Source organism: Thermothelomyces heterothallicus (assembly GCF_042370625.1).
Source record: "Thermothelomyces heterothallicus CBS 202.75 unplaced genomic scaffold P884_scaffold_6, whole genome shotgun sequence".
Lineage (NCBI taxonomy): Eukaryota > Fungi > Ascomycota > Sordariomycetes > Sordariales > Chaetomiaceae > Thermothelomyces > Thermothelomyces heterothallicus.
In genome coordinates, this window is record NW_027192567.1 from 371,666 (window position 1) to 397,734 (window position 26,069).

A 26,069-nucleotide genomic window follows, 5' to 3' on the forward strand; every position below is an offset into this window, starting at 1 on the left:
AGCACAGCAGCCTCAACAGCAAAGACCTCCTACTAGCCAGTCAACACAGCAGCCTCAACGACAGGCTACTCCGGCTAGCCAGTCGACACAGCAGCCTCAGTACCAGGGTTTTTTAAATGGCCAGTCAAGACAGCAGCCTCAACAACAGAGACCTCCTGCTAGCCAGTCAATACAACAACCTCAGCGCCAGGATCGTCTAGCCATTCAACACCAGGTACCTCCAGTTATCCAGCCGGTACATCAGCCCCAACGTCAAGAACTTCTAACTAGCCAGCACCAGGGGCCTCCCCAATCACAGGGATATTCTCAGCATCAAAGCAACCAACACGCACAGTCCCGTCAGCAGCTCCAAGAGCCATACAATCTTTACCAGCAACAGAAGCGGTACGCAGGCCAAGAGCACTCCCAGGAACAAATGAACCTCGACCCCACATTTGGCAAGAGGGATTACAGTCGCATCCGTTCAAATACTTCGACGCCACCGAATGCTTCAACACCACGACCCAAGAGAAGACAAGACAGTCAGAATAGGGTGACCGAGGAATACTACGCTCCGCAATTCGATACCTCGCTACCGCAATTCTCCCAAACACGTTCCCCACAAGATTTCTTATATGAGTCAGATCAAGCATCCCAATTCTCTCAGTCGCGTGTCCAACAAGTTTCTATATACGACTCAGATCCAGCTACCCAAGTAAATACCCCTCTACCGATCACAAATGGCATTGCAACGCTCACTCTTGAGGAGGACTACGGAGTCCAACAACCACAATTCTATTCAACATCACCTCAGCCAATCTATCAATCTGATTTTCAGCAACCATACTTGGAACCACCCCAACCGCAACCTCAGCGCCCTCGTGATCCAATATACCAATCGTACTCCCGACAGCCATACTCAGAACCGCCTCAGCGCCATCCTCGACCAATCTACCAATCAAACTCCCGACAGCCATACTCAGAACCACCCCGACCGCAACCTCAATATGAAGAACGTCAGTATTCGGCGCCTATACAACCACCTTACCCTCTTCCACAAGAGCCTCGACAATCTCAGCCACGGCTATCTCAGTCTCCATTACCGAGTATTGAGGAAGGCGAGGAACACGACTCAGAAGAATTCGACGACGAAGATGAGATTCAACCACTGATAGCACCTCTTACAAGATCTAAGAACTCGAGAATGTTCAGGCAGGCCCATATTGTACAACAGTCCGCAAAACTCCACACTCCCCTGGCGAAGTCAATCCCGGTCGAATTTAAGGCTGGTAAAAACACTTACCATGGGGACATTCTCTACAAGGTAGTCAACTCACGATACCTCTATACCGTGGTAAACACAGGTGAGGAGGTTGAGAAAGCCTTTCTCCTAAAAGCAAAGGACTTCCCTAAGGAAGCAGATCTGCTAGCCGCATTTCATCCGCCATTAACCAGTGGGGATCTATTTGATGTTGAAGGATTTGTTATTAATACTGTTGCCATGGTTAACGAAGGCAAGAGGGTAATCTGCGTAGTTGAAGGGGCTGCTGTGAATAATAAGAATATGTGGGTTAGTACAATTTCTGTGTTAAAGACCAAGTGGTCGGCTTCGTTGGTTGTCGCCCAGGTAAAGGCACGGCGTAAGGAACAGAAACAACTAAACTTTCTTTAAGGCTAAGGATTTTAGAGTTTATTACTATATCTTAGAATTTAAGGTCAGTTTTCAGTTTAAATAGGATAGTGACTACCTATTTATATCGAGCTGGTGCCGACTCTCCCGGCACAGCTACACACCTCTTAATTAAGCCAAACCTCCGTCTAGTCAGAGAGGAACGATAGCTTCCGAGTATCTAGAGCATCCGAGTGTTCGCGGTCACAGCAGACGTATCTGTCCTCCGAGGAGCAATGACGACGGGCACAGCCTCAACGACAATAGTCTCCCTCTGGTCATATATAAAATAATTTACATACGTGGAAAAGACAGCTCTACTCACAGGAAGGGAAAGAAACCAGTATATCGTCGGCCTTACAACAGAGGGGGGTTGTGAGGGCTAGGGCACTCTCTGGTCGAGCACTGAAGCTCGCGCAGCACTTCTCCACTTTTTCAATGATCTGGCAGAGACTGACTGCCTCGGCGAAACTGACAGGAAAATCTGCCTACTCTGATAGGCGCGTTATGCAACGACCCACATTATGATGCAATATTACCCATAGCAAGGTTGTGTAGAGCCAATCATCTGAGCCCTTCTAGCGCCGTGCCGCACTTGTGCCGAGGATGACCCATAGGTAACCCACAACGAGGTTGTATAGAGCCAATCATATAGGGCCTTTGCCGCACATGTACCTGGACGGTTCTATAGTATACCCCGCACTACCGTTAGAACAACGGACTGCACTAACAGAGGCAGAAAGGAGCCCGTTTTTGGATCCTAAAACGCTCCGAATTTTGACCCCTCCGATCCTAAAAGGTAAGATGCATGAGGGTCCGGGTAGTAGTTGGGTCGGTGACGACCAGCGAATGCCGGATGTTGTATGTTTGTTATTGTTTTTTTTCTGTCCTTTTGTGTGGTTCCCTGGAAGCCGGCAACAGCCAGAAGCCGGCAAACAGGTCCCTCGGCGAGTTGAAACCGTGCAAGTCGAGAGAGGGACCCAAGGCAAATGTTGCTCCATTTCGGAGGCGATCGTTACCGGGAATGGGTCCAGCCAAGGTGCCATGTATGTACAGTACCTGTCTGTTTCCTCCTTCTTTTTTCCTGCACCGCAATCAAATCGCTCGCAGCAAATGAGAAAGAAGTTGCTCGCCCCTCCCCACCCCTTCTTCCCCTTCCCCCTTCAGTTGCTGCATGGGCAAGCTGCAGAGTTTCCACCTCGCTGCTGTCTGCTAGTGCAGTGTATTAGCATGCATCATAACTAGTGCGGAGCGCGCCTGCAATGCGAGACTCCGGGGCGCATGTCATGCCCTCCTCCTCCAAGTCGACCTGACTGGTTGAGGCGCGCAGCCCTGGATTCTAGCCCGGGAGATGCCGTCAACAAACCCCTCTTCTCATCTGTCTTCTGCACACTGTGGCCTGTGCATCTTTCTTGGTTGCCGGATCGAGGCTCATCATAGTGGACTGCGCGAAGCCGTTGCAACCCAACGTGTGCCTCTTCGGTTTCGGCATTTTTTTTTCTTTCTGGGTCTTGGGCCTGACGAAACAAAGAGCGTGGTCCCAAAGGAGGCGGGACGGAGGGCCACCGATCCGAAGTAGTGTGACCAAGTTTGTCCAGCCTCCCAGCTTTTCAGGATAGGGGGATCGAATGCAGGCGAAAATAACAGACCAAAGGGCCAAACTTACAAGGAGTCCTATCTTTGTTTGTCCAACTATGTACACGTACACGAGTAGTTGTCGCGTTGATAGAAGGGTTGAAGACTCTAGCGGCTGTCTCCCCCTATCCCTCGCCACACAACAATAACAGAAACATGACGGAAGCCCAGCAGTTCTCCGTCCAAGACGATCACCCAAGCCACACACCATGCAACAATACTCCCACCACCGACCCAGTCATCCCAATCATCAGCGTTTGACTTTGTTTTTTTTTTCCCCGTGATAAGACCATGTTAGAATTCGCCCGTATCGTCAAGTAGCCATTTCGCCCGGTCGTAGAAACATGATGATAGGAGTGTCTGGTAATCCGATCCGTATTCGAAGAGACAAAAGAGAAGTCAAATTGATCCTTCCTCCCGCAACCAACACCGGAGTTCAACCGCTCCCGATATATCACAAGGATCAAGTGACAGGAGGCAAAAGAGGAAAATAAGTAAACAAGAAGATCCGAACAACAAGGTTGGTTGGAAAGAACCGCAGTTTCGAGGTGATTTGTGCTTTGCCACTCCGTAGTTGAAAATGAAAGTTTGTTTCGGAGCCGTCTGGCGCTTCCGTCATACAAGACAGACTTCATGGGCAGAGACACTCCAGCTCAAACCAGCGGGAAACAAATTGGGTATCTTGGTGTCCAGTCAGAAGTAACAAATCGAAGGAGGGCCGCCGGTGGTAACACAATGCAACGGAAGGGATGCCAGGCCTGGTCTCCCTCTCTCATGGCCTGCACCCGACGTGTGTAGTGTGGTGCCCTCTTGTCAACATGGAACGAGAAAAAAAAAAGAAGAAGAAGAAGAAAAAGGAAGCAAAAAGAATATCGTCATTTCTGTTTCACGCCGTGCTGCCGTAAGCGCCAGCGCCGGCCGTCGTGGCGGGTAATGGCCCCGTGAAGCTGCGCTTCCGCTTCATCCCCAGAGGGTCCGAGTAATCGTCGCTGCGATCCCCCGGACCCTGTCTCTGCGGCCCCAGCCCCAGCGGCCCGGCCCCTCCGCCGCCGCCGCCGCCGCCAAAGGAATCCCTCATTGGTGTCCTCGCGCTCGGGCTCGACATGCTGGCCTGGAAGGCTTGCGAGAAGTCGTTTGGAGGCGCGATAGGCGCGCTCATCTGGGGCATCGAGTAGTCGGTCGTCGAGGTTCGGTATGCGGATGACCTGTGCAAGGAAAAGTCGACGGGTGCCGTGAGAGGCGTCGACGGGAAGCTGCCCGTGAAGCCGGACGAGACGCCGCCCAGTTGCGGGGTCGAAGCCGTCCGCGGACCTGGAGACTGTGTCGAGTTTGGTAGACCGCCGCCGGACCCGATGGCGGACCTGAACTGTGTCCGCAGATCTAAGCCGAGTGGGAGCGAGGAGGCAGACGCAGCCCTCAACCGCGAGTTCCGCTGCTGGCTCGCCTGCAAGCTGGAGGATTGAAAGCCCGAATAATGAGCCGGCGACTGCACGGTCGAAGCTGAAACTCACGGTTAGCTCCTGTCCCCTCGAGCCACGCTTGGCTTTGGACTTGACATTTTCTGAGAAGGAGAACCTACCGGAATAGTTGCCCGAGTCGTAGGCGCCCAAGCCACCAGCTGAGCTGCCGCCCACCTGATCTTGGTGGTAGATACTGTGCTGCCTACTTCCCAGATGTGACGAAGGATTTCCCCCTTGGTAGGTCGTGTAGTCAATCGCGTCGGCCTTCCACGACATGCTCGAACGCAACGGCGACTGGAGGCTGTCCGAGCGCGATCTGGTCATGGTGTCGCGAAGCTGGAGAGGCTGAAGCGGCCGGATCTGTTGTCGGGAGTGGGCGTTGTGCATCTGCATTCCTGAGTCCAGGCTTGCCTGCCTTGCAAACGGGTTGGACGTCCTTGGCCCGGCACTCAGCGGCGTGGTCGAGAGATGGCTCGGGTAGCCATACCGGTCAGTAGAGGTAGGGGAGATGGGCGAGAGAATATCTGGTGTGCCAAGTCCTGCCGAGTGGCCGAAACCTATATTTCCAAACGCCGGACTCAGGCCGGTGGGGGACAGGTGCTCGTCGCCGTCATGCCTCCTTACATCTACCATGAGAGGCGCGTACGAAGATCCGCCAAGGTCGACAGGCGACGTAATGGGTGTCCCGAGGGCGTGAACGGCGCCGTACGGCGAGTGGAGCGCACTGAGGCTGTCAAAATCCTCCGGGACCGCCCTCATTTTCATCATGCGCTCGCGATCGTCCGCGGTGAGGCGCTTGATTTTGGCGCGACTGGGCCATATGTCAGCATGCCGCAGAGTCGACCAACGGCCCCTTCCCCTCCTCCTCCCCCCGGGGGCGCAAAGTCCAACCAGGGCCAGCACACTTACCGGTTCTGAAACCACACCTGTACCTGGCGTGGGCTAAGGCCTGGGATCTCTCGCGAGAGGCGCTCGCGATGAGCGGCATCGGGATGCGGTTGCTTAGCAAACTCGCTCATCAAAAACCTCGTCTGTTGATGAGTAAGCCTGGAGACAAGATCAGCCTTTTGTTCGCCAGTTTCCGGGAAACAAGTCCGCTCCGAGGGCATGTACCTGAAGCGCTTCATTTTGCGCCGCTGCGCAGTTCGCTCGGCCGCCGTCTGTGGCTGCTGAGGTTCCGCTTCGGTCCCCCCTTCCCCCCCTTCTGCCATCTCCTCGTCCTCCACAACCTCCTCCCCGTCCTCCTCCTCCTCCTCCTTCACGGCGGCCGGTTGCCCCTCGTTACCCGACTGGCTCGGGGCCCCTGCTTCAGAGCCTTGCCCCGGAGCTGATGACACTGAGCTCAGAGTGTTCGACCCTAGAGACACTCCGCGGGTCTCGGTCGAGGTCGTTGACTCCTCATGCGTCAGTTCGGGTGCCTTGGAAGGACACTGCTCTTCCTGGTTCTCTGGCTGCTCTGGGATCGGCGACGGTTGCTTTGTCTGTCGTAAACCGAGCGGGTCAAGACGCTGACCCAGCGGGGAACCCTCTGCTTTGGGTGTCTCACTCGGCACAACCACCGTTCGCGGCTGCGCCGGTGACTCTGCATTCTCGGTCGAGCTTGTCACATGCTCGTACGGCTGCGAAAAGATGGTGTTGTCCCCCGGCGGGAGGAATGAGTACTGGCCCTGCCAGTCCGACTGTGTCACCGTGTCGAAGTTGTTCGACATGCGTGATCTTTCCGCAGACTTGCGAAAGGCGGGTTCGAACTTGTTTATGGACCAAGAATTCTGCTCCGTAGCGGCGTGCCTGGTAACAAGCATTTGGAACGCTTTGTTTCGATGGTCGGCGAGGTTTTGAGGCGTCTCTAGCAAATAACGAGGGTTAAAAGATCGCCTCGGTTGTGCAAGGTAATCTTTACTGGACGGAGTGGGAAAGCGAGCGACGAGGTGGCGAGAGAAGCGAGCGATTATTGGAGTTGGTGTACAAAAGATCAGGAGCCGCTGATGAACATCACCGTCGGCAACACCAACGAGGCAAGCTTGACACTCCCAGAGGCCACGAGTCTGGTTCGTGGCCGGTTCTTGGCGGAAATTCTCCCCTTGGCCCTTCGATAGACAAACGAGGACGTGCTGGAAGGTTGAGGAGGCAGTCGTTGGGGCTTTGTTAATGGTCTTCCAGGGCCTCGCCGAAGATCAAACAGCACAAGCTGCGGCGTGGGGAGCGACAACGGGTCGGGTCGAGAGGAAACCCCTCGGGGTAAAGTGCGTGAGTGCCTCGTACCGAGAAAGACCAAGATCGCGCCAGGTTTGAAGTGACCCCAGAGGAAATGTTGATCTGGGTCACCGTCGATCGAGGGTCATCTGTTGGATGTAATGACGGTCGGAGATCAACAAAGTGGGGAAGGTTTCTGGTTGGGAATGAGGTCCAGGAACAGGAGAAATATCTTCTGTATGAGCTCGGGTGCGTGAAGCAATCCGCGGCGGAGCCGGTTTGCCGGTGGATATTCTCGAGAAAGGAATAGACCCGGGAGTTATGATGCTCTTGAGGGCTGTCCTTGGTGGTATTAAGGCCCGCTCCCTTGGTCCCCTGTTCTCAAGGTGGGATGGAGGTGGGATCAGTACCGGCGGAGAACGTCCTGCACGTACTTCACAACGGAGCAGCACCGTCGCCGCATTCGACAGCAAGGCAGGGTTTGCACGGGCAACGGTAACGATGACTGGGGTCACCCGTGGTAGAGGGGTACCTGGTACCTGACAGCAGGCGCCTGATATAACGGCGGCTTGTCCAGGGTGGGTTCTCGGGGCGGACGCCTCGATTAGACGAAAGCCGCGGACTACGGGGATCCGTTATAATAATATGGGGATCATGGGAGATGAGACGGGCTAGGCCACCCTTCCCGCAATCGAGATTCGCCCTTCCACTGCGTCCGCTATGTGCAGCAAGGCTATAGCGAGAACTAGACTAGTGTAGACATGATCTCTCGGCTGAATGGCTAATGCCGGACAAGGGCTTCGATGAAACGGACTGAAGCCACTGATGGCACGCACACTTGGTAGAGCCGACCAAGAACCGGCCGAGAAGCATTCATGCTGAGCCAGTCGAGCAGGCAGTTAGGGTCGGCGGCCGAAAGAGGAGCGAAGAGAATGGGTGAGTAGTATGTAGCGGTCTGCTGGAACTCGAGCATGAGTTGCCAGGACGTACTGCGTGTGCGTGCATGACAACAGCTCGGAGGAAGCGAGAGCCAAGTCAGACCAGCGGCGCCCACGCACACGTCCGCCCGTTCAGGGTATTGGCTCGAGGGGCTTCCTCAAGCAGTTTCGGCCTCGTTATTTCCTCAGACTGATCTGGCCGCCGGACAACATACCGCATACTGCGCACGACAGGCCCAGCCACAGCCCTTCTCAAGCCAGCAGTGACGGAGTATTGTATGCACTTGTATGAACATACGGCGTATTGTACATACAGCAAAGTCGAGAAACGGGCGATTAAAGCTCGCAGGCGTGAGGAGAGGTGGGCATGGCATTTCGGCTGGAGGGTTCACTGATTGGCCCTGATTCCACGTAACCTCTGCTGCTTCGTCTCTACGGAAGAAAGCATGGCCCGTTGCTGTACTCTCGTTGAACTCGAGCCAATCGCGGAACTTGATGTTCAAGGCAAGGGTATCCGTGGTCCCAGTGAGGGCGGGGGCGTGAATGCAGATCGGACACCAAAGCGACAGGGGGTGAAGCCGGCGGGTGCGCAGTACGCAGTACGCTGTACGTTGACAATGCCGGAAAGCTCCCAAACATGCACGGCTGGTAAGATCGGGGCAGTAGGCGCACAAAACGGCAACCATATTTGAAACTGGCGGTAGTGAAGCCGAGGAGAGGCGAACCTCTATCGAAACCTCAGCCCAAGGTGAACGGATAAGGTAGAAGTTAGGAGACCAGCGGCATGCGGGTAGATTCTGTCCTTGCCGGCATTTGAACCAAGGAAGTGGCTCAAGAGCGGAGGAGGTCAAGGTGAGGTTGTGTAGCAGCATGGTCACGGTGGTATGCAGCTGTGTACTGCGCCGATTAGGAAGGTGGTTAACGGCTTGGTTGTGCCTCAGCTCCGAACGGTAGCGTCCAGTGCCTGAGGATTTTAGCCTGGGACTGGTAGCCCTGCATCGAGGGATTTACCGTTGACGCCCAGAGAATGGCTATGTCGAGCTGGGCAATGGGGGACGAGGTGTACGAGTAGGCGACGGTGCGGTGTGAATCTGAAGAGACGGCAGACGCGATCTCCGTCTCGACTTGGGCGTGGGCGAGTTCCAACACGGGACTTGTAACACCACCGCCGCCCCGGGGGGGGGGGGGGGGAGCCGTCGGGCGGGCGGCAGCACGCGCTTATGGTTCTGCGTTCTTGTATGTACTAGTATGTATGTATGTATGTACATACATACATACCTTACATACTGCGTACATACAAACATGGACGTCAGCCCTGAGAGCCCAGATTGGGTTGGGTCGCGGCAGTGGTGGGCGGGCTGCCTTTGACACAAGCGCGGGCGACGCCGTCGTTCGTGCTATTCCTTGTGCGCAATCCCGCCCAAAGCAATCCCGACACGGCAGGGGAGCGAGCAAGGCGTCCGGGGAAAGAGCTGACGGCGTCGTATCTCGTCAGAAACAGGGCCCGTCGGAGAGGTGGGAAGCAGCGCCGAACAAGCCGCGCTGATGTCCACCCAAGCCCCCAGTTCAAGCAGAGCAAGACGGATTGCGGTGGGGTCTGGTGTAACTCTACCCGACTCGGTACAGTGGTAAGCGGGCCATGGGCAAGGTGTCGTGCATCCAGAGGGTTGCAATGGACGAAACAATGGGCGCGAAACAGGCGTCGACCAAGCAAGGCGGCAAGGGTGTCTGGGGTTCGAGTGTGGCTCCCAACGGTGGAAGCTTCCCAAGTTTCCACCACTGACCTACTCCTCGGGGTGTGGCTAGCTAGCGTAGTAGCCGAGAGTGAGATCGGAGACCGTGCGTCGTTTGAGCCTTCTCTCCCGTCAGGGATGATGCTCGCATCTCTCGTCTGAGCACAGGGGCTGAAGCCTCTTTGGGGGATAGCAGTGCAGCCTGATGCACGCCCCAGACGACGTCAGGACGACAGACCGGCCAGCCGGCGCGGCAGCGAGATGCCAGGAGCGACAGGTGGAGAAAGCGGCTTCCCAAGAGCAAGATCTCGCCCACTGAAGAGTATCCGTACCTCGTAGTTACACGTACTGTACTCCGTATAAGGCTTCTCTTCTCTCGACGCGTTTTCGAGCGGAGCGCACAGAACTTCAAACCCTGCTCCGCTTCTGCACAGATCGCCAGGCGACGCAACTGCTTGTCTCGATATGCCCCTGTGGAACAGCTTTCCTGCGCGGCCGTGTGTGCTTGTCTATCGCTAAGCGTTCGCTCTCGCATCCCGTCAATTTGGTCACACTGAAACCCGGGCTGCAAGGCTCGGGAGTTGGTTGGTTCGGGTAGCTCGATACGCTGTTGAGGGCGTGCTCAAAGCGATTCTGCTGTATCGTCCCGAAGTAGCAAAAAACCGGCCACCGGTAACTCGTCATTCTGATTGAGGGGACTGTATCAGGCAGAGTAGCAGCGCCGCATACTAGATCAACGGCGCGCTGAGATGGAAACGGGCCTGGATGGACGTGTGAACCTGAAGGTTTGATCTACTGAGACCTAGGTACTTCGTAGCGTGCTGTGTAAGGATTCCCGGTAAATGGGATGCTGTGTCACGGTAGCCTGAACAATGCAAGCACACAGTCGACATCTCCGTCCTGCGTTATTCGGTTCCGGCCGGTGATCTGACTAGCGAGCAGTTAGTTGAGCTGGCGCATATATCATGCTGGTCGCGAGCGAGGACATCTACATGTGTACCAGCAGGTATACGCACCGAGGCCTATTTTCGAGTTGATGGAAACGCAACGAAAATTGAGTGGCGGCCGATGGAAGAAGCTTAGAAAATTCGCGTCATGGCCAGCAGTTTGAGAGGGCTTCGATTAGGGGCATGTTGCCTGGCGATCGAGCTCGTTGGACTTCCGTATTGGGATGGCAACTTGAGCGCATGCGGCCCATAGCTGCCAAGGTGACTCCTAATGTGGAAAGCTGTTTGGAAGTGCTGAGTCGTCGAGTTGTGACTCAACACACCTCGAATGATTATGTGGCTTCAATTGCTTACTAGTACTAGACCTTGGCATACTCCGTAGAGCACAGTATGAAGGGAAGGAAGTAAGGATGGGAGAGAATGCAAGGAAAGAGCGCACAAGCTGCCACCAATCACAAATTCAGACGGCAGTGTATGGTGATCTTAGCGCCTTCTTTCCAGGGAACCTCCAAGATACGCCGGAAGGAACTCCGCAAGGCACATCAAACCTGGGGATTGGGGTTGCTCCAACCAAGATACCAGTACACACACTTCACCACCTTCGCAAATAACTGCCTCGTTGCATTTTTCATTTCCAGACAACATTGGAAAGTCGGTTATCTCGAGCGTTCCGACACCTTAGCTTCGTTCAGCCACGCACCCGGGCGACGGCAGGCAGCTGTAACCAATTTGTGTAGGGTTGAGGTAGATGCTTGCCGTTAGCTTCCGAGATAAGGCGTGACCCCGAGAGATGTTTGCTCGAGCAGCACGCCCGGCGATGTGCTCGGGGTTCTCATTACGGCTACACAGTGCAATACGGTTCCGTACACAATTAGTCCCGACAGATTCGAGATTGCATCGCCTGCGGCGCACCGAGCAACAGCATACTGCCAGCCACGCGACCTGCTGAGGCGCTGACCCAACCACTCGCAACAAGATGAGGATTGAGACAAAAGTTTGGGTTCACAGTTGTGCGTTGTGTGGTCATTGTCTCCGGTGTCCAACCGCGATGTGGGCGATTCCTCTCCTTTTTGAGGTCCACAACATCGTCGAGTACCACAGGACGGTAAGCTTCGGCACGAGATACCCGGCAACTGTCTACCGGAACTGCTGGGCGACCAACAGAGAAGAGTTGGCTTCGTACACAGTAGTGTACGGAATACATACATGCCGATTGGTTCTCTCAACATTCTGGAAGGGTTGACGAATCTGGCCTAGCGCAACGGGAAGGCGGATGGCTGATGGCCGAAACGACGCCATTTCCTTACGCGACAGCCACGGGATCTGACACTGCTCCCGGAATGAACCCTCGTCTATTCCCAAAGCCGCCCTGGTTGCGATGATCATGGCTGCAAGCGCCGGAGCTTAGGGTGCGAGTTCCGCTTCGGGCTTATGCAGTGAACCACACTTCCAGGTTTCTAGGCAGGCGCCGCTGTTTGAGAATGGTACAGAGAGAAAAGGGGCTTCGCGATCAACACGACACGACTTCATGCCAAGACATGCAATTCGCGTTACGTACTACGCAGTACCTGCCTTACACAGTAAATCTCTTTCGAGGACATTCTCAGCAGAGCTGCCCTCAACCTTACCATTTCTCCCATGGGTAAATGCTGCTTCAACAGTAGTTGATGAGACAACAACCGGTCCTCTCGCCTCGCTTGGCCGCTTGGATTCAACTTCATTTCTGAAGAAGTGCCAATCAGGCACGGGGTCGATTCTTATCAGATCTGACCCGTGGACCGCTCCCGGCGGCCCGGTCACGTCGCGCCCGGATTTTGTACCGCAGTGCTTCCGTTCCGACCTGAGTTTAAGCCGTGCTTGGGTACCTCGCCATGGCAGAGTCGGTATTTGATGTACGGACATGACAAGATGTTTCTGTGGACCAGCGCACCCGAGGCGCTCCACACCTCTTTCGTGGTGTTCCATACCATGTCCAAATGGCGTTCAGTTATTTAAACAGCTGCAAGATCTCGGGAGTCACGGGCCCGAATCGTCCTCACAGAGGCTCCGCTTGTCTCTGCAGTGTTCGATCACCTACGTCCAGGTCATCAAAACGAAGGACGGGAGCCCATGTCGATGCACGTACATACAACGGAAAGAGCCTGGAGCGCTCACTGTTTGCTGGTGGCGGTCGGGCTCTCAGAACTCTGCACCATGGTCATGTTTGTTACCCGGACTCTGGATACGTTGCCGGCAACATAAGGCCGTGTGTGCAATGCGTCCACACCTCTCAATCTCTGATGGTCTCCTGACAAAAGTGATATAAGATTCTCAGTGCCGCGGGGCCTGAGCACTATCACCGCAAGTTGAGACTCACAAAGGCTCAGGGGATGCCAGAAGTTGGCTGCCACAATGCGTAGCGGGCCGGATGTTCGGTTCCGAACAAATAAGGGAGTCATTTCAATCAGCGGCTGAAGAAACAACAGGTCTTGTTTTTTTTTTTTTTTTCCGTCAGGGATTAATCAGAGCGAACTTACCGAAGCCTCAAGGCACGGGTTGCGTCGAAACCTGCGAGCACCACTCGCGTGCTTGAAATCACACAAATACGAGTGTTGCACTGCCCTCGTGGCTTCGAGATGCGTGGCGGGCGAAGCACAAGTGTCGTTTGCATTTGATACGGCCCAGGGGCTCGAGTGATGGCAGTAGCCCTTGGCGATGCGCTTACCCGTTGCATTATCCAATAAGGCAACATTCCATTTCCCCGACCACCGTCCATAAGTCCTGCGACGAGGCGGAGGAGTAGTGCTGGCTCAGTCGCCTATGACACGCCGCGTGGTCTGTTGGCGAAATGATGCGAGGGAGTCACATATCCCCGGCACGCCATGCTTTCCCAAAAGCTCTGGGCCTTGCTGTGGGTTCTACGCCATTTCGTGCCTTTCAAGCGTGGCTGAAAACCTCTGCTTCCTTTTTCCAAACGTCTACCGAGTGTCAGAACACTTGACGGTCCAACTTGAAGCCATGGTTTTCATGACTGGCGCCGGGCTGAGAGATTGACGGCTCAGCCTGGTCTTCTCTCTTCAATTCGCCCCCCAAAGTGAGAGATGGCTTGTGGTTCCATGCTACTTCGACCTTCATTTTGCCGCGTATCTTTCACGGCCAAGAATGCTGGTCCAGATCGGCTCAAGAGGCGACTTCTACAGAGAGTTATCGAAGAAACAGGGTACTTCACTCCGGATGAAGCATGAGAGTCAATGATCAGTGCAGGGGACACAACGATCCTTGGGTCCTCGAGACAAATTTCTCGATTGTGCTGACAACTTCGGCGTTGTTGCGGGCAATAAGGAAAGAGGCTGCAGTCTAGTCTTGAACATAGCGGTACCACCCGAGTTCGGGGACCACCACATCAAACAGATGATTCAGCAGTATGCCCTTGTGCAGGCACGACTAGCGGCCCGCAGCTTGTGCGGCGTTTCAACGAACGTACTGTGTAAAGGTTGGATACTCACCTCCCCGATCTCTCCCGGTGGATCTCACTGCTGTTCCCTCAACGAACGCGGCGGTGATGGCAACCCCTCAAGGTGTACAGTTCAAGTCGCATAATGCCTTGCCCGACGGTTTCCTCTATAAGGGATTTTGTCAAGTCGTCGCCGGCGTGTGTGGCGCTCGAATCACACTGACCACAAGACCGGCCATTGTGCAAACGAGGCAGATTAGTCTCGGCCTGCATAGTCCGCATGGTCTGCATGGCAGACGTCTAGATCAGACAGAATCACACGTTTACAAGGTCATTGGACAGTTGAAGCAGTCGCAGTTCATATCATACATGGATGCGAGCTATTGTCTCCAGCCACCGGGCCCAGGAATCGGCGGTTCTGGCCTGAAGACCGTAGGATGGTTGGACCTCTACCCCTGAACATACATCGCGGTGTAACACCTGATACAGGTGCGCGCTTTTCGCCATGTCGCCCAGAATAAATGACCTTCCGTTCAAGGCATGGTGATTTGGCCGGGGTGCTGCCGTTCGACGGAGAGACACATGGCATGTCTTGTGATTCCGTCTCCAGGCGAATCCAAATTCGACGTTGTGCGTCTTTCGGCAGCACGAATCAGAACGGCCGTGACGGACGCTGCGTGGCGAGGAGCACGACATGTCCTGGTGTTCAGTATGTCGAGGCCTGAGCCGTTTCGCGGCATGGAAAGAAACAGGGGACGGCGGTTATGTTCTGAAAAAGACATGCGCTATCATACTCCGTTCCGCGCGCTGGGAATCCGTTCGAACAATATCCTTGACCTCTTCGTCCGTCCACAGCCGACTTTTTGGCCGTGCAGCCGCGCGCCATATAATCATCAAGCTATACCGTTGAACAAATATCTTCGCTCGTATCAACATTCGACAAGGGTTCAGATCTCTTTTATTCTCGGCGGGTGGGCTCGCACGCAGCCTTCCCCCCAAAGACGTGATGGGTCCCAAGCGACGTCTTGAGAACGTCAGGTGTGCAAGGCAACATATTAACCGGGCCAAGAGCACAGACACGGCACTCACTCTTCTGCGGCATGTTTGGCTGGCACCATCTCGCTCGTGGTCGCACAGGCGGTGCTGTTGTGCGTCTTTCTTGAACATCCATGTTGGCCGAAATCCACTGGGTGTACAGGCTATCCACCAACCTTGTTGCGTTTTCTGCGTCCGAAAAATCCGGGGCATGTTTGGCGGCTGACAACACACGGAGAGTCCATATCCGTAAGGATCTTGCGGTGCTGGGACGCAGAGTCTTGCCGCGCAACTGATTTGGAATATTGGAACATACCGGCGGATAAAGTGGCAGCAGGAACATTGGGCTCCGGTTTGCCACAATTTGCCGCCGTCCGTTAGCCTGAGGGCGCGTCGGTCGAAAGACTTCTCTCTAGATCGAGTCCTGTCGACCGGATTCCCACATCTGGCTAGACGGTCGGCTCTCAATTGTCTCCCGGCGTCGCGCCCCGGCCGTCGAGCTACGATTTAGTACCACTAACCAGGGATTCAGACACTCAATGTGCTCTAGCCTGTGCGGGACGCAAGTGCCGGCCGGAACGTCAGGGCTTGGGGAAGCCTACAGTGTATCTGTGAACAGCAGATGCCCTCGTGCTTCTTCTATGCATGGTATCAACCCCCTTTACACAGGAATGAGACGCGATGAGGTGCGTCTCTTGACCCTTCCTGGATACATGGGACATCACTTGCCTCTTCACCTCTTTCTGGGAAACGGTTGAACGACGTTTCTGCCGTTGCACACCAAAAGAAGCATGTTGCTGTCAGACAGTGATTCATGGCCGCCGATTCTCGAAGAAGAACCCCGTGACCCAAGAAACAAGCCCTAGCCTGCCTATCCTTGGTGCTAGAGGGCGCATATCGCGTTCAACCCTTCGCGACAAAGCAATCTTGCGAACGTGGTTTTTGATTGTGAGCGGCAGATGGCACTTGCGGCACGAAGTTCGACCCCAAGTCTCCCCCGACTCAACCTCAACTATACCCCCGATATCAGAATTGCGCACTTCGATTCAGGTTCTCTTCCGCTGGAAGCCCTTCCGGCAGCAGCTAGTAGCTGACAGAGTCATAGTCCGCTGATATCCGAACCGTAATGTATACCTTGAGGTGTACCGAGACGAGGCCGCTACCCCTGCCGACCGAAGACCCGTCTAAAGCGCTCCCCGGCAATCAATTTTATATTGCCATCTCGTGCTCCCGCGGCAAGTACGGAGTACTTGTACTCCGTACGTACATGCGGTGGCCACCATAAGCCATGCAGGTTGCGGGGGCGGATGACTATCCTTGCGTTTGGCGCCCAGAGATCAACGATTCCGCTTCTCCGCGTGTGGCCTGGACCTGGCGGTTATGGGAACTTGGTCCACTTCCTTGGCTTGCCACCCAAGCAGCTTTGTATCGACACCCGTGAAGGAGGGTAAGCGCCCGCGGGGGGTGCGTAGGATACTGCAGGGAGCCCGTGACGAGAACTGGCCTGGGACCCCGCTGAGATGCCGACAGTTGGCGGGAGATACATGAGGCCCTGGGTGAAGGAGACGGGCTAGCCGGAACCCGAGAGCCGCGCATTCCGGTGAGATGTTAAGGAGGGGGGGGGGGGGAGGGGGGGATGAGTGGTTTGTTCCCCTGGCTCGGGATGCCCATATCGAACCTCCTTCCACTGAGGCTTTGTCCCCCACCCCCTTCCTCTCTCGCGCGCACGCGGGGCTTGCCTGTCCGCCCCAGGATCGGAAGGCCGGAGGGTGTAATTGGTGTATAGGGGTAGGAATCCTTCGGTAGTGTTGTGGGCAAGCGTCATGGCATTGTCGAACCACAGCTTTCACCGTCGATTCCGCCTGCTGGTACCGGAGGAATCCAGCCAGACCTGGGCCTATCCCGGGCGGCCGGGGCTGTCAGGGTGATTAGTACTCCACCGTCAATTGCAGTAGCAATCAAGTCGCTGTCGGACCGAGCAACGGGGCTCACTGAAGATACTCCGGAATTTGGCAGAGGAAAGGCTACGTTGGTGGTGATGTAGACTCCCTGGTTTTTCCACGCCATCATCTCAGCCTCCTCCCAAGATCTTGAGTGCCGATGGTTTGCGGGGAGAAATTGAATCAGACTGCGGGGACGTAATATGGAAAACTGGGTTCCTGTATGTTCTGTACTCGGTTACCCATGAAGGCGGGCCTCGACTGGGCAGCGAAGACGGCTCCGCATCATCGACCTCTGCTTTTCGTTTGTGGATATTGTAGAGCGAGGTAACACAGACGGTTGTGCATTCACATTTGGGGACTACTTGTTCACCTGGTTCAATGGCTGCCAGTATGTATTACTGTACATGAGAGAACATCTCAAAATACGGGGACCGCGGCTCCAGACGGTGGCTGACAGCTGCAAGACGCTCGTACTCGAGAGAGTTCTGGCGCCGTAAGCCGTTCGCGAGGCGATTCCGTACTTGCGCTTGCAAGACAAGATATCCAAAACATGCAACAGCCAGATTTTCTCCATACCCCTCCACCCAGGTTCGTGAGAAAGCCCAAGGACCTGCCTGTCCTTCTGAGAGGTTTGAGGTCACATTGCTTCTTCCGTCCCGCCGTCGTTGTTGCTCGCTAGCGAGCGTGTTTACGTGGGTGCGTGCGTGCGCGCATGTGTGGTCGTATCGGAAGACAAGGAGCGAGTCGAGTCCTCTAATACTCGTAGAAGCCCTTGCCGCTCTTCTTGCCCAGCCAGCCGGCGTCGACCATGTTCCGCAGAAGCACGCTGGGGCGGTACTTGGAGTCGCCCGTTTCGGTGTGAAGAACCTTCATGATGGCCAGGCAGGTGTCGAGGCCGATGAAGTCGGCGAGCTGCAGGGGGCCCATGGGCACGTTGGTGCCGTTCTTCATGATGGCGTCGATGGAGTCACGGTCGCCGACTCCCGTCTCGAGGCAGATGATGGCCTCGTTGATGTAGGGCATCAGGATGCGGTTGGCCAGGAAGCCGGGGGAGTCGGCCGAGACGGAGGGGATCTTGCCCATGCGCTTGCAGAACTCGATGGCCGTGTCGAGCGTCTCGGGCGAGGTCTGGAGGCCCGAGATGATCTCGACGCCCTTCTGGACGGGGACCGGGTTCATGAAGTGGGTGGATACGACGCGCGCGCTGTTGGAGGTGTCGTTCGGGTTGCCGCGGGCGGTGGCGGCGGCGATGCGGGTGATGGGGATGGACGAGGTGTTGGTGGCCAGGATGGCGTGCTTGGGGCAGATCTCGGCGAGCTTGGCGAAGATGTCAAACTTGAGCTCGGGGATCTCGGGCACGGCCTCGATGACGAAGTCTACGGGCGAGAGGTCGTCGATGGAGGTGGTGGGCTGGAGCCGGGCGCGGGCGGCGTCGGCCTGTTCCTGGGTGATGCGCTGCTTGGAGACGTCCTTGGCGAGGAGCTTCTCTGTGAGGAAGAAACAGATGTTGTTTAGCTGGTGGGCTCCCAGGTTCCTCAATGACTGCCGGCTCTCACCAACCTGCAAAGGCTAGTCCCTTGTCCAGGGAAGCTTGTGACGAGTCGACCAGCGTTACCGGCACCTGGGCCTTCTGAGCGGCCACCAATGCAATGCCGAGACCCTGGAGGCAGTCGCCATGTCAGTGATGCCAGCGTAGCAAAATGGGGGAAAATATATATATATATATATATATATATATATATATATATATATATATATATATATATATATAAGATGGTCGAGAAGCAAGAAAAAAAGGAAAGGAAAAAAAAAAGTAAGAAAGGAAGAAAGAAGATGGGAATAGAAAGACAAAAGCTCAGCCCGTACGTACCATTTGCCCAGCGCCAACGACACCCAATCGCTTGACCTCGGCAGCTGGCCGCGCAGCCGTGGAGCTAAAGTATCTTACGCGACTCGAGAGCCGGAGTGCCTGCCGTGCCAACATCATTGGAGCAGCCATTATTGAGAGCAAGAAAACAATCTCGACTTGTGAAGTGACAGAGGGCTCGTTGAAGGTCCGAGAGCAACTTCCCAAGTGATCCGTACATAACACCGAGAGAGAGCGGCTAACCTCGGCCATTGATCCTTGCTCCCCGGCTGACGGAGTGGGGCACGAGAAGCACATGTGTTGCCGAGCATGAGCGGGCGCCGGCACGGTGCGTAGCTTGACAAAGATGCACGAAATCAGCAATTCCACACCGTAGAATACACTGTACGCAACTTGCTCTTTTAGCGAAGCGGGCCTAGTGTAAACGCGCCCGTCGCGTCGATTGATTGATTAGTTAATTGACAGACCGGTCCGACGCGTTTGCGCGTCTCATCCAACACCATCCACACATCTACGAGTCCATGTCAACGCCCAGATCGATCGCAGGTGCTTGACAGGATTCGGAGTGACGCGTGGCCACACATGTCAGATCTCGAACCTTGTCTGGATTCGCCTTGATCTCGGTTCGTAAAGATGGAGGACGAGCTCAACAACGATACCGTGCACCCACAGGTCCGGGCGCATATCACCAGCCTCGTGTCTGCCGTATGCTGCGACTTCGGTCCTTTGATGACTGTAATCGGTCCATGCTGACGTGTTTGTTCGTCTAGCTCGGCGGCTACAGTCTGGACGACGATGACGGTTATAAACTCGGAGACGACGCCCTCGAGGTGCTCCGCGACCTCAAGAAATGGATCCGCTTCTACGACGAGAAGACAAACCGGATGGACGTCGCCCGGTGTCTGGCCGAAGCCAACCTCGTCGGCTCCGATCTCCTACACATCCTGGCGCTGTGGTCGCCCAACGACAGCAGCAAGTACAAGGCTCGCATCGCCCTGGCTTGCTTGGAAGTCATGGTGCCGCTCACCTGGCCCATCGAGAAAGACCGCGAGACCATGACCGTCAACCACCACCGCCACCTCCCCGTCTTGCAGCTCGCGCAGCTCGGCTACAAACGCGCCATCATCAACTTTGACGCCGCCCCTATCCTCGGCACCGCCGTGAGGGTAGCGCTGCCGTCCATGGCCATTCCCATCGGAGATCGGTCGGCCCGCGACCAGGGTATCATCAAGTTGATGCTGTACTTCTTGCGCAACATTGCCATGATCGCTCCGCCCCCGGGCGTCAAGTACGAGGGCGACGAGACACAGATCTCGCGGTCGGCCCTGATAGATGCCTTCTCCTTCCAGGACATCTTCCTGACCATCCTGACCATTGCGTCCAACATGGGCGACGACTTCCGGACCGAGGACGTCATCGTCATGGAGATCATCTTCCACCTCGTCAAGCGGGTGGACTCGAGCAAGCTCTTTGTGAGCGAAAAGCGGCTGCACAAGATGAAGGAGGACGAACTGACGGCCGCCATGAAGAAGGAGGCTGCCATGCTGAGGTCGTACAGCAAGAACGCGCCCACACGCCACAGCCGCTTCGGGACCATGATCTGGGTCAAGCGCGAGAGCGGCAAGCTCGCGACCGTTTCCGGCCAGGACGCCCTGCTCGATGCTGCGACCCGTGAGAGGAAGATGGACAACAGCAAGAGCTTCAGGCCCCCCAGGCGCGCCAGGAGAGAAGACATGGAGCCAAAAGACTTGGGCCCGCCCGTGTCGCTCGACGAGAGAGCCCGCCAGCAATTGCAGTCTTTCGTCTCCGAATTCCTCGACTCCGGTTTCAACCCTTTATTCTCGCACGTACGAAGGTCCATCGATCGCGAAGCACCCCACGTGCTTCCGTCCCACAGCAGCCAGTTCTTCTACCTGGTGGCTTGGTTCCTGGAGGCAGAGAGGATGCGCAGGAATGCGAAGAACGACTCGAAGAAGCCGTCGGCCGAAGACGATGTGGGGAGCTTCAATCTCGTCGCCGAGGTGCTCAATCAGGAAATGTTCATCACTCTGAACCGGGCCCTGAATCGGGCTTACGGCGACAAGGACTGGCGGCTACTCACCACCGTCATGCGCTGCTTTACCCAGATCCTTCTCACAGTACAGGAAATGTTCGCCTCGGGCAACGAGGAGGACGAGGAGATCGCCGACAACATCCTCAGCCGGCTGTTCTACGAGGAGATGACGCATGACGCGATAGCCAATATTGTTCGGACGTACAAGGACCAGGGATTCGAATACCTTGACGCTTGCACCGAGCTCACCCACACCTTCGTCCGCATTCTTGAGGCATACTCGAAGCAGAATGTCGACCTCCAAGTCCGGTCCCGCAAGAGGAGGAGGCGGAGAAAGAAGGCTGCCAACAAAGCTGCAGGTGATGACGGCGGAGATGAGGACCAAGACGACGCCGAGGACGACTCGGCAGACGACGAGAGGCAGGCCGAGAAGACGAGCCAGGAGCGAAAGTTTGACTTCAAGAGATTCTCCTTGAGGTTCGTCCCGCAAGGCGTGGTCGACACGTTTGTCACCTTTACCAAGTACTACCGAGACCTGGATGACTCCCAGCTGAAGCGAGCCCACCGGTATTTCTTCCGGCTAGCCTTCAAGCAGGACATGAGCGTCATGCTCTTCCGCCTGGACATCATCCACCTTTTTTACCACATGATCAAGGGCCCTGAGCCGCTCGATAAGAACTCGTCCATGTACGGAGAGTGGGAAGAGCTGGTCAAGCAGATCCTCAGGAAATGCATCAAGAAGCTGGCGGAACGCCCGGCCCTCTTCACCGAGCTTCTCTTCTCCAAGATCAACAGCACAGCCCACTATCTCGAGTACGGCCATGAGAAGCAAACGGTGTCCAGCAATCCGAGACCGGCCGCCGAGCTCGAGTTCAAGCGCGAAATCGACCGGGAGCGGCAGGTAGCCATTGTCGTGGGCGTCCTGATCGATAGGAACCAGACAGACCACCTGGACTGGTTGAAGAAGCAGCTCACGGAAGCGGAGAGCGAGCGGCGCGCATGGGAGAAGGCGGAAAAGGCGCGGGCAGCGGAGGGGCTGGACGGCGAAGCAGCAGGCGGAACGGTCGAGACGGGCGCGGCAAAGGTCGCCCCTCACGCCACAATACGCCCGGACAATGACGCCCGCCGCGCGGCCATGTTCAAGAACCCGCACCTCCGCCTCCTCATGAAACTCGTCGGCCTGGAGCGCCTCGCCCCGACCCTTGACGAGACACCGGACTCCGTCTGGGTCGTTCCGGGCACCATCCCCGCCGACTCGCTCAAGGAAACCATCTCCCTCATCAACCAGGCCGAGTTCAACCCGCCTACTTTCGAAGACGGCGAGCTCGCCGAGGACCAACTCCGCCGCAAATCTGCCGCGCGCAGGCGGGCCGCCCGTGACGACGATGGAGGCGACAACGGCATCAACGACCTCATCAACGACGGATCCGAAGAAGACGACGACGACGACGACGACGACGACGGGGCGGGGATCCTCTTCCCCCGCGACGGGCCGACGACGCGCAAGCGCACGGCAGAGGACGAGCCGCCGCCGCCGCCGAAGAGGCAGAGGCGGCGCCGGCGCGGGAGCGACGAGGCCGAGACGGACGAGCAGCGCGAGGCCCGGGCGCGCGCCCGCCGCAAGAAGGAGCGCGAGCGGGCGCGCCGGATCAAGAGCGCCATGTACGTCGACCTGCGCGAGGACGACTCGGACTGGGAGGGGAACAAGGAGGCGGACCGCGAGTTCTTTGCGCGCGAGCGCGAGCGGCAGGCCGCCAAGGACGCCAGCTTCGGGCTGGTGAGCGGGAGCCGCCCGTCCGGGGTCGGGGTCGAGCTGTGGGAGGAGCTGCTCGGTCTCGGCGTTGCCGCGAGCGACGGGGAAGACGGAGAGGACGGGGAAGCAAAGCGGGGAAGGAAGAGGAAGTCGGTCGGCGATGGCGACGGCGACGGCGACGGCGACGGCGACGCCCTCTCCGATGATGAAGAAGATGATGACGGTGCCACGGCCGAGAGCGAGAGCGGGTCGTCGTCGTCGTCGTCATCGTCCGTGGCCGACCGCCCGGCGGCAGCGAGGAGGCCGAATAAGCGACGGAGAACGACGCAGAAGAAGAAGGAGAAGAAAGCCGCGGAGATCAGCAGCGACGAAGACGAAGACGAGGACGAAGACATGACCGGCGCGGACGACGCGATGGACTCTACGCAGTCTAGCAAGGACGGCACCGTTACCAACGACACGCCCTTGTCGTCCAGCCCCGGCCGCCAGACTGCCGATACGGCTGCCGAGAAGGCGGGAGAGCGAGCGGACGGGATGGGGGACGAGGATGACGACGTGCCCGTCGCCAAGACAGCGACTAGGGGTCGGCCGAGGACCAGGGCTGGTTTCATTGTGGAGAGTAGCGATGAGGAGTGATAGCAGTGAGTGAGTGAGTGAGGGTGTGAGGGGTGTGAGGGGTGTGAGGGCCGCGGCGCGGAAATGATGAGAATGGACGGGTTAATTAAACAGTGGATGGTTGAATTGGCATTGCGGTGATCGGCTGTTGTTTTGCCTTTTGGGGCCAGGGACGAAGCATGGCGTTCGGCAGTAACGGGAAGGGGGGAATCTTGTATATGTGATCCATGAGTGTCAGGTTGATGGACGATCAAATCTGCGAAAGCTTCCAAGGTACTCTCTCTCGTGCGAGTATGTATCTTCTTCTATGTGCTTTTATTTTATATAAGCCCTGTCTAGTGAACGCCAACGCTTTGAGTTTTGCGGCCGCAACCAAAACAAACCGTCGTTTCCAATTCCGCCCTTCGCCGCTCCCCGTGGTTCAATCATCCTGCCGGGCCAGGTTCGCGTGCAGCTTGTGCTGCTTCACGAACGAGATGCTAATCAGGCCGGCGACGGTCAAGGCGAGGGCCATGACCCACACGCCCCGGAAGGCCTCCATGAAGGAGTCGATGACGCCTTGGTACCAACCCCCGGGCAAGCGGTCGAGCTCGCCGAGGTCGTCGCGGATGCGCTCGATCTCGTCGGCGGCGCCCGGCAGGTCGCCGAAGCGGTCCCAGAGCCGGTGGCGGAGGATGTTCTGGTAGACGGCCGAGGCGACGGTGATGCCGAGCGTGGCGCCCACGGAGCGGAAGAGGTACGTGGCGGACGTGATGACGGCCTGGTGGGAGTGGTCGACGGCGGCGATGCAGGCGAGGAGGGTGACGGTGAGCATGCCGCCGTAGGCGGCGCCGAGGAGCGCCATGGCGACGAAGGGGACCCAGGCGGGCGCGTCGGCGTCGAGCGTCACCACGAGGGAGACGGCGACGGTGTACACGACGAGCACGCTGATGCCGAGGCCTACGTACTTGCCCGTCTTCTTCATGATGTAACCGCATCCTATGGACGAGACAGACACGCCAAAGGACGAGGCCAGGATGCGGAGGCCGGCCTGTGTGGCCGAGTGGCCGAGCACCTGGAGGTAGAGGGGAACGTAGTACAGGATCATCATCATGACCATCGTGCTAGCCTCTGTCAGCCATCTCGCTCGTTTTCTTTCTTTCTTTCTTTCTTTCTTTCTTTCCTCCTCCTCCTCTTCTTCCTCCTCTTATTATTATTCTTCTTTTTTATTTTGATTTTTTAGTTTCTTTGGAAAAAGGAAAAGGGGGGGGGGGTTGATGTCGAGAAGAACAAAAAGGCATACCACGAGAAGCAGGAGACGCAGGACATGAGCACGGTGCGTTCCAAGAGCAGGCGCACGGGAACGATGGGCTGCTTCGCGCGGCTCTCCCACCACACGAGGGCAAGCAGCATGATGGCGCCCAGAGGGAGGGTAACCAGGACCAGGGGATCGGTCCAGAGCACCAGGTTGCCGCCGGCGTTGAGGCCAAGAAGCACCAGGACCAGAAAGCCGACGGTCAAGAACGAGCCGCCATAGTCGATGCGGGCCAGGAGCGACTTGTTGGAGATCTTGGGGGGCACATCCACGAGGTACCATACCAGGAGACCCGACACCACGATGACGGGCACCTGAAGGAGGAAGGCCAAGCGCCAGCCCCACGACGAGGTGTCGTTGATGAAGCCGCCCAGCACACCGCCCAGCATCGCACCAGACCTGTAATCCTCTCCCGCCCAAAAAGAAGAAGAGGGACGGACTCCAGCGTCAGCAATCCATTTATCCAGGGAATCCGGGTTTTTTTTCTTTCTTTTTTTTTTTTTTTAGAAAAAAAAACAATCTCCTTCCCCCTCCTATTCCAATGATGACCCAAGTCACGGCTGGCTCACTCACCCGTACGCAATGTTGCCGACGCCCTGGACGACCCCCCTCTTCTTGAGCGGGACGAGGTCGGAGGCGAGGAAGGTGCTGATGCTCATGAGGCCGCCGCCGCCGACGCCGGCGACGACGCGGCCGAGGATCATGGCGGGCCCGCCGCGAGCGAGGGCGCAGATGAGGTTGCCGAGGGCGAAGGCGGCGTTGCTGAAGACGAGGCCCGGGCCGCGGCCAAAGACGTCGGTCAGACGGCCCGAGAGCGGCTGGCAGGTGGCGTTGGCGATCAGGTAGGCGGTGGCCAGCCACGACAGCAGGCTGAGCGAGCGGAACTCGCTCGCGATGGGCGCCGACAGGGTCGCCATGATGGAGCTGTCGACGGCGCCGAGGAAGACGCCCACGTAGGTCGCCCCGAGCGTCAGCCAGAGCCGCGCGCGCGAGAGCGGCGCCGTCGGGATCACCGTCCTCTCTTCTTCTTCTTCTTCTCCTCCTCCTCCTTCTCCTCTTCCTCCCTGCTCCGGCCCCGCTCCGGGTGATGGTGATGGTTGGGTTGCATCATGACCGGGTTGGTGGAGGAGGGGAGTCCGTTCGTCCACATGAACATGTGCCGAGAGCGAGTTGTCCGGAAGGCCCGTTCGGGGATCCGTTGCGCCAATGGAGCCCATCGTTCGTTTTTAGTAGCGAGGGTCGGATGGGAGGGAATGGAATGGAATTTTTTTTAAAAAAAGAGGAAGGCACGAAATCAAAAAAAAAAGGCAAAGATATGGATGGCGGGATATGTAAAAGTAAGAAAGTAAGCCGGTGGTCCCCCCGCAGAGGAAAAAATGCCGAAAGATAGATATGTGATTGAAAGGCGCTTGAAAACGGGCAGGGTCGGCTGCAGTTGCGTGCTCGGCAGCTAAATTAGCGGCATCGGCGCGCTGCGGGTCAACTATGATGTAAGCTAGTTATGGGCACCGACGCCCCGGCC

At 56.8% G+C, this 26,069-nt stretch overlaps 4 protein-coding genes across 4 annotated transcripts; 1 reads left to right on the forward strand and 3 right to left on the reverse strand.

Annotated features, from left to right (window-relative positions):
* Positions 1 to 4,169: 4,169 nt before the first annotated feature.
* On the reverse strand, positions 4,170 to 6,452 carry P884DRAFT_196124 (uncharacterized protein; the record flags this gene model as incomplete). Its single annotated transcript, XM_069437956.1, has 4 exons — positions 4,170 to 4,783; positions 4,863 to 5,554; positions 5,653 to 5,790; positions 5,857 to 6,452. The coding sequence occupies 4 exons, from the start codon at positions 6,450 to 6,452 to the stop codon at positions 4,170 to 4,172; spliced, it is 2,040 nt and encodes a 679-aa protein (XP_069299187.1).
* A 10,833-nt stretch (positions 6,453 to 17,285) lies between these two features.
* Positions 17,286 to 19,012, reverse strand: P884DRAFT_283625 (3-hydroxyacyl-CoA dehydrogenase). Its single transcript, XM_069443675.1, has 3 exons — positions 18,836 to 19,012; positions 18,526 to 18,625; positions 17,286 to 18,452 (listed from the first exon to the last, which is right to left on the reverse strand). Exons 1-3 carry the CDS (start codon positions 18,962 to 18,964, stop codon positions 17,719 to 17,721), a joined length of 963 nt encoding a protein of 320 aa, XP_069299188.1. The 5' UTR covers positions 18,965 to 19,012; the 3' UTR covers positions 17,286 to 17,718.
* A 293-nt stretch (positions 19,013 to 19,305) lies between these two features.
* On the forward strand, positions 19,306 to 23,562 carry P884DRAFT_328264 (timeless protein-domain-containing protein). The gene is made up of 2 exons (XM_069445588.1): positions 19,306 to 19,537; positions 19,603 to 23,562. Exons 1-2 carry the CDS (start codon positions 19,466 to 19,468, stop codon positions 23,272 to 23,274), a joined length of 3,744 nt encoding a protein of 1,247 aa, XP_069299189.1. The 5' UTR covers positions 19,306 to 19,465; the 3' UTR covers positions 23,275 to 23,562.
* A 112-nt stretch (positions 23,563 to 23,674) lies between these two features.
* P884DRAFT_298145 (major facilitator superfamily domain-containing protein) lies at positions 23,675 to 25,764 on the reverse strand (the record flags this gene model as incomplete). The annotated part of the gene is made up of 3 exons (XM_069444579.1): positions 23,675 to 24,356; positions 24,536 to 24,946; positions 25,121 to 25,764. 3 exons carry the CDS (start codon positions 25,762 to 25,764, stop codon positions 23,675 to 23,677), a joined length of 1,737 nt encoding a protein of 578 aa, XP_069299190.1.
* Positions 25,765 to 26,069: the final 305 nt, after the last annotated feature.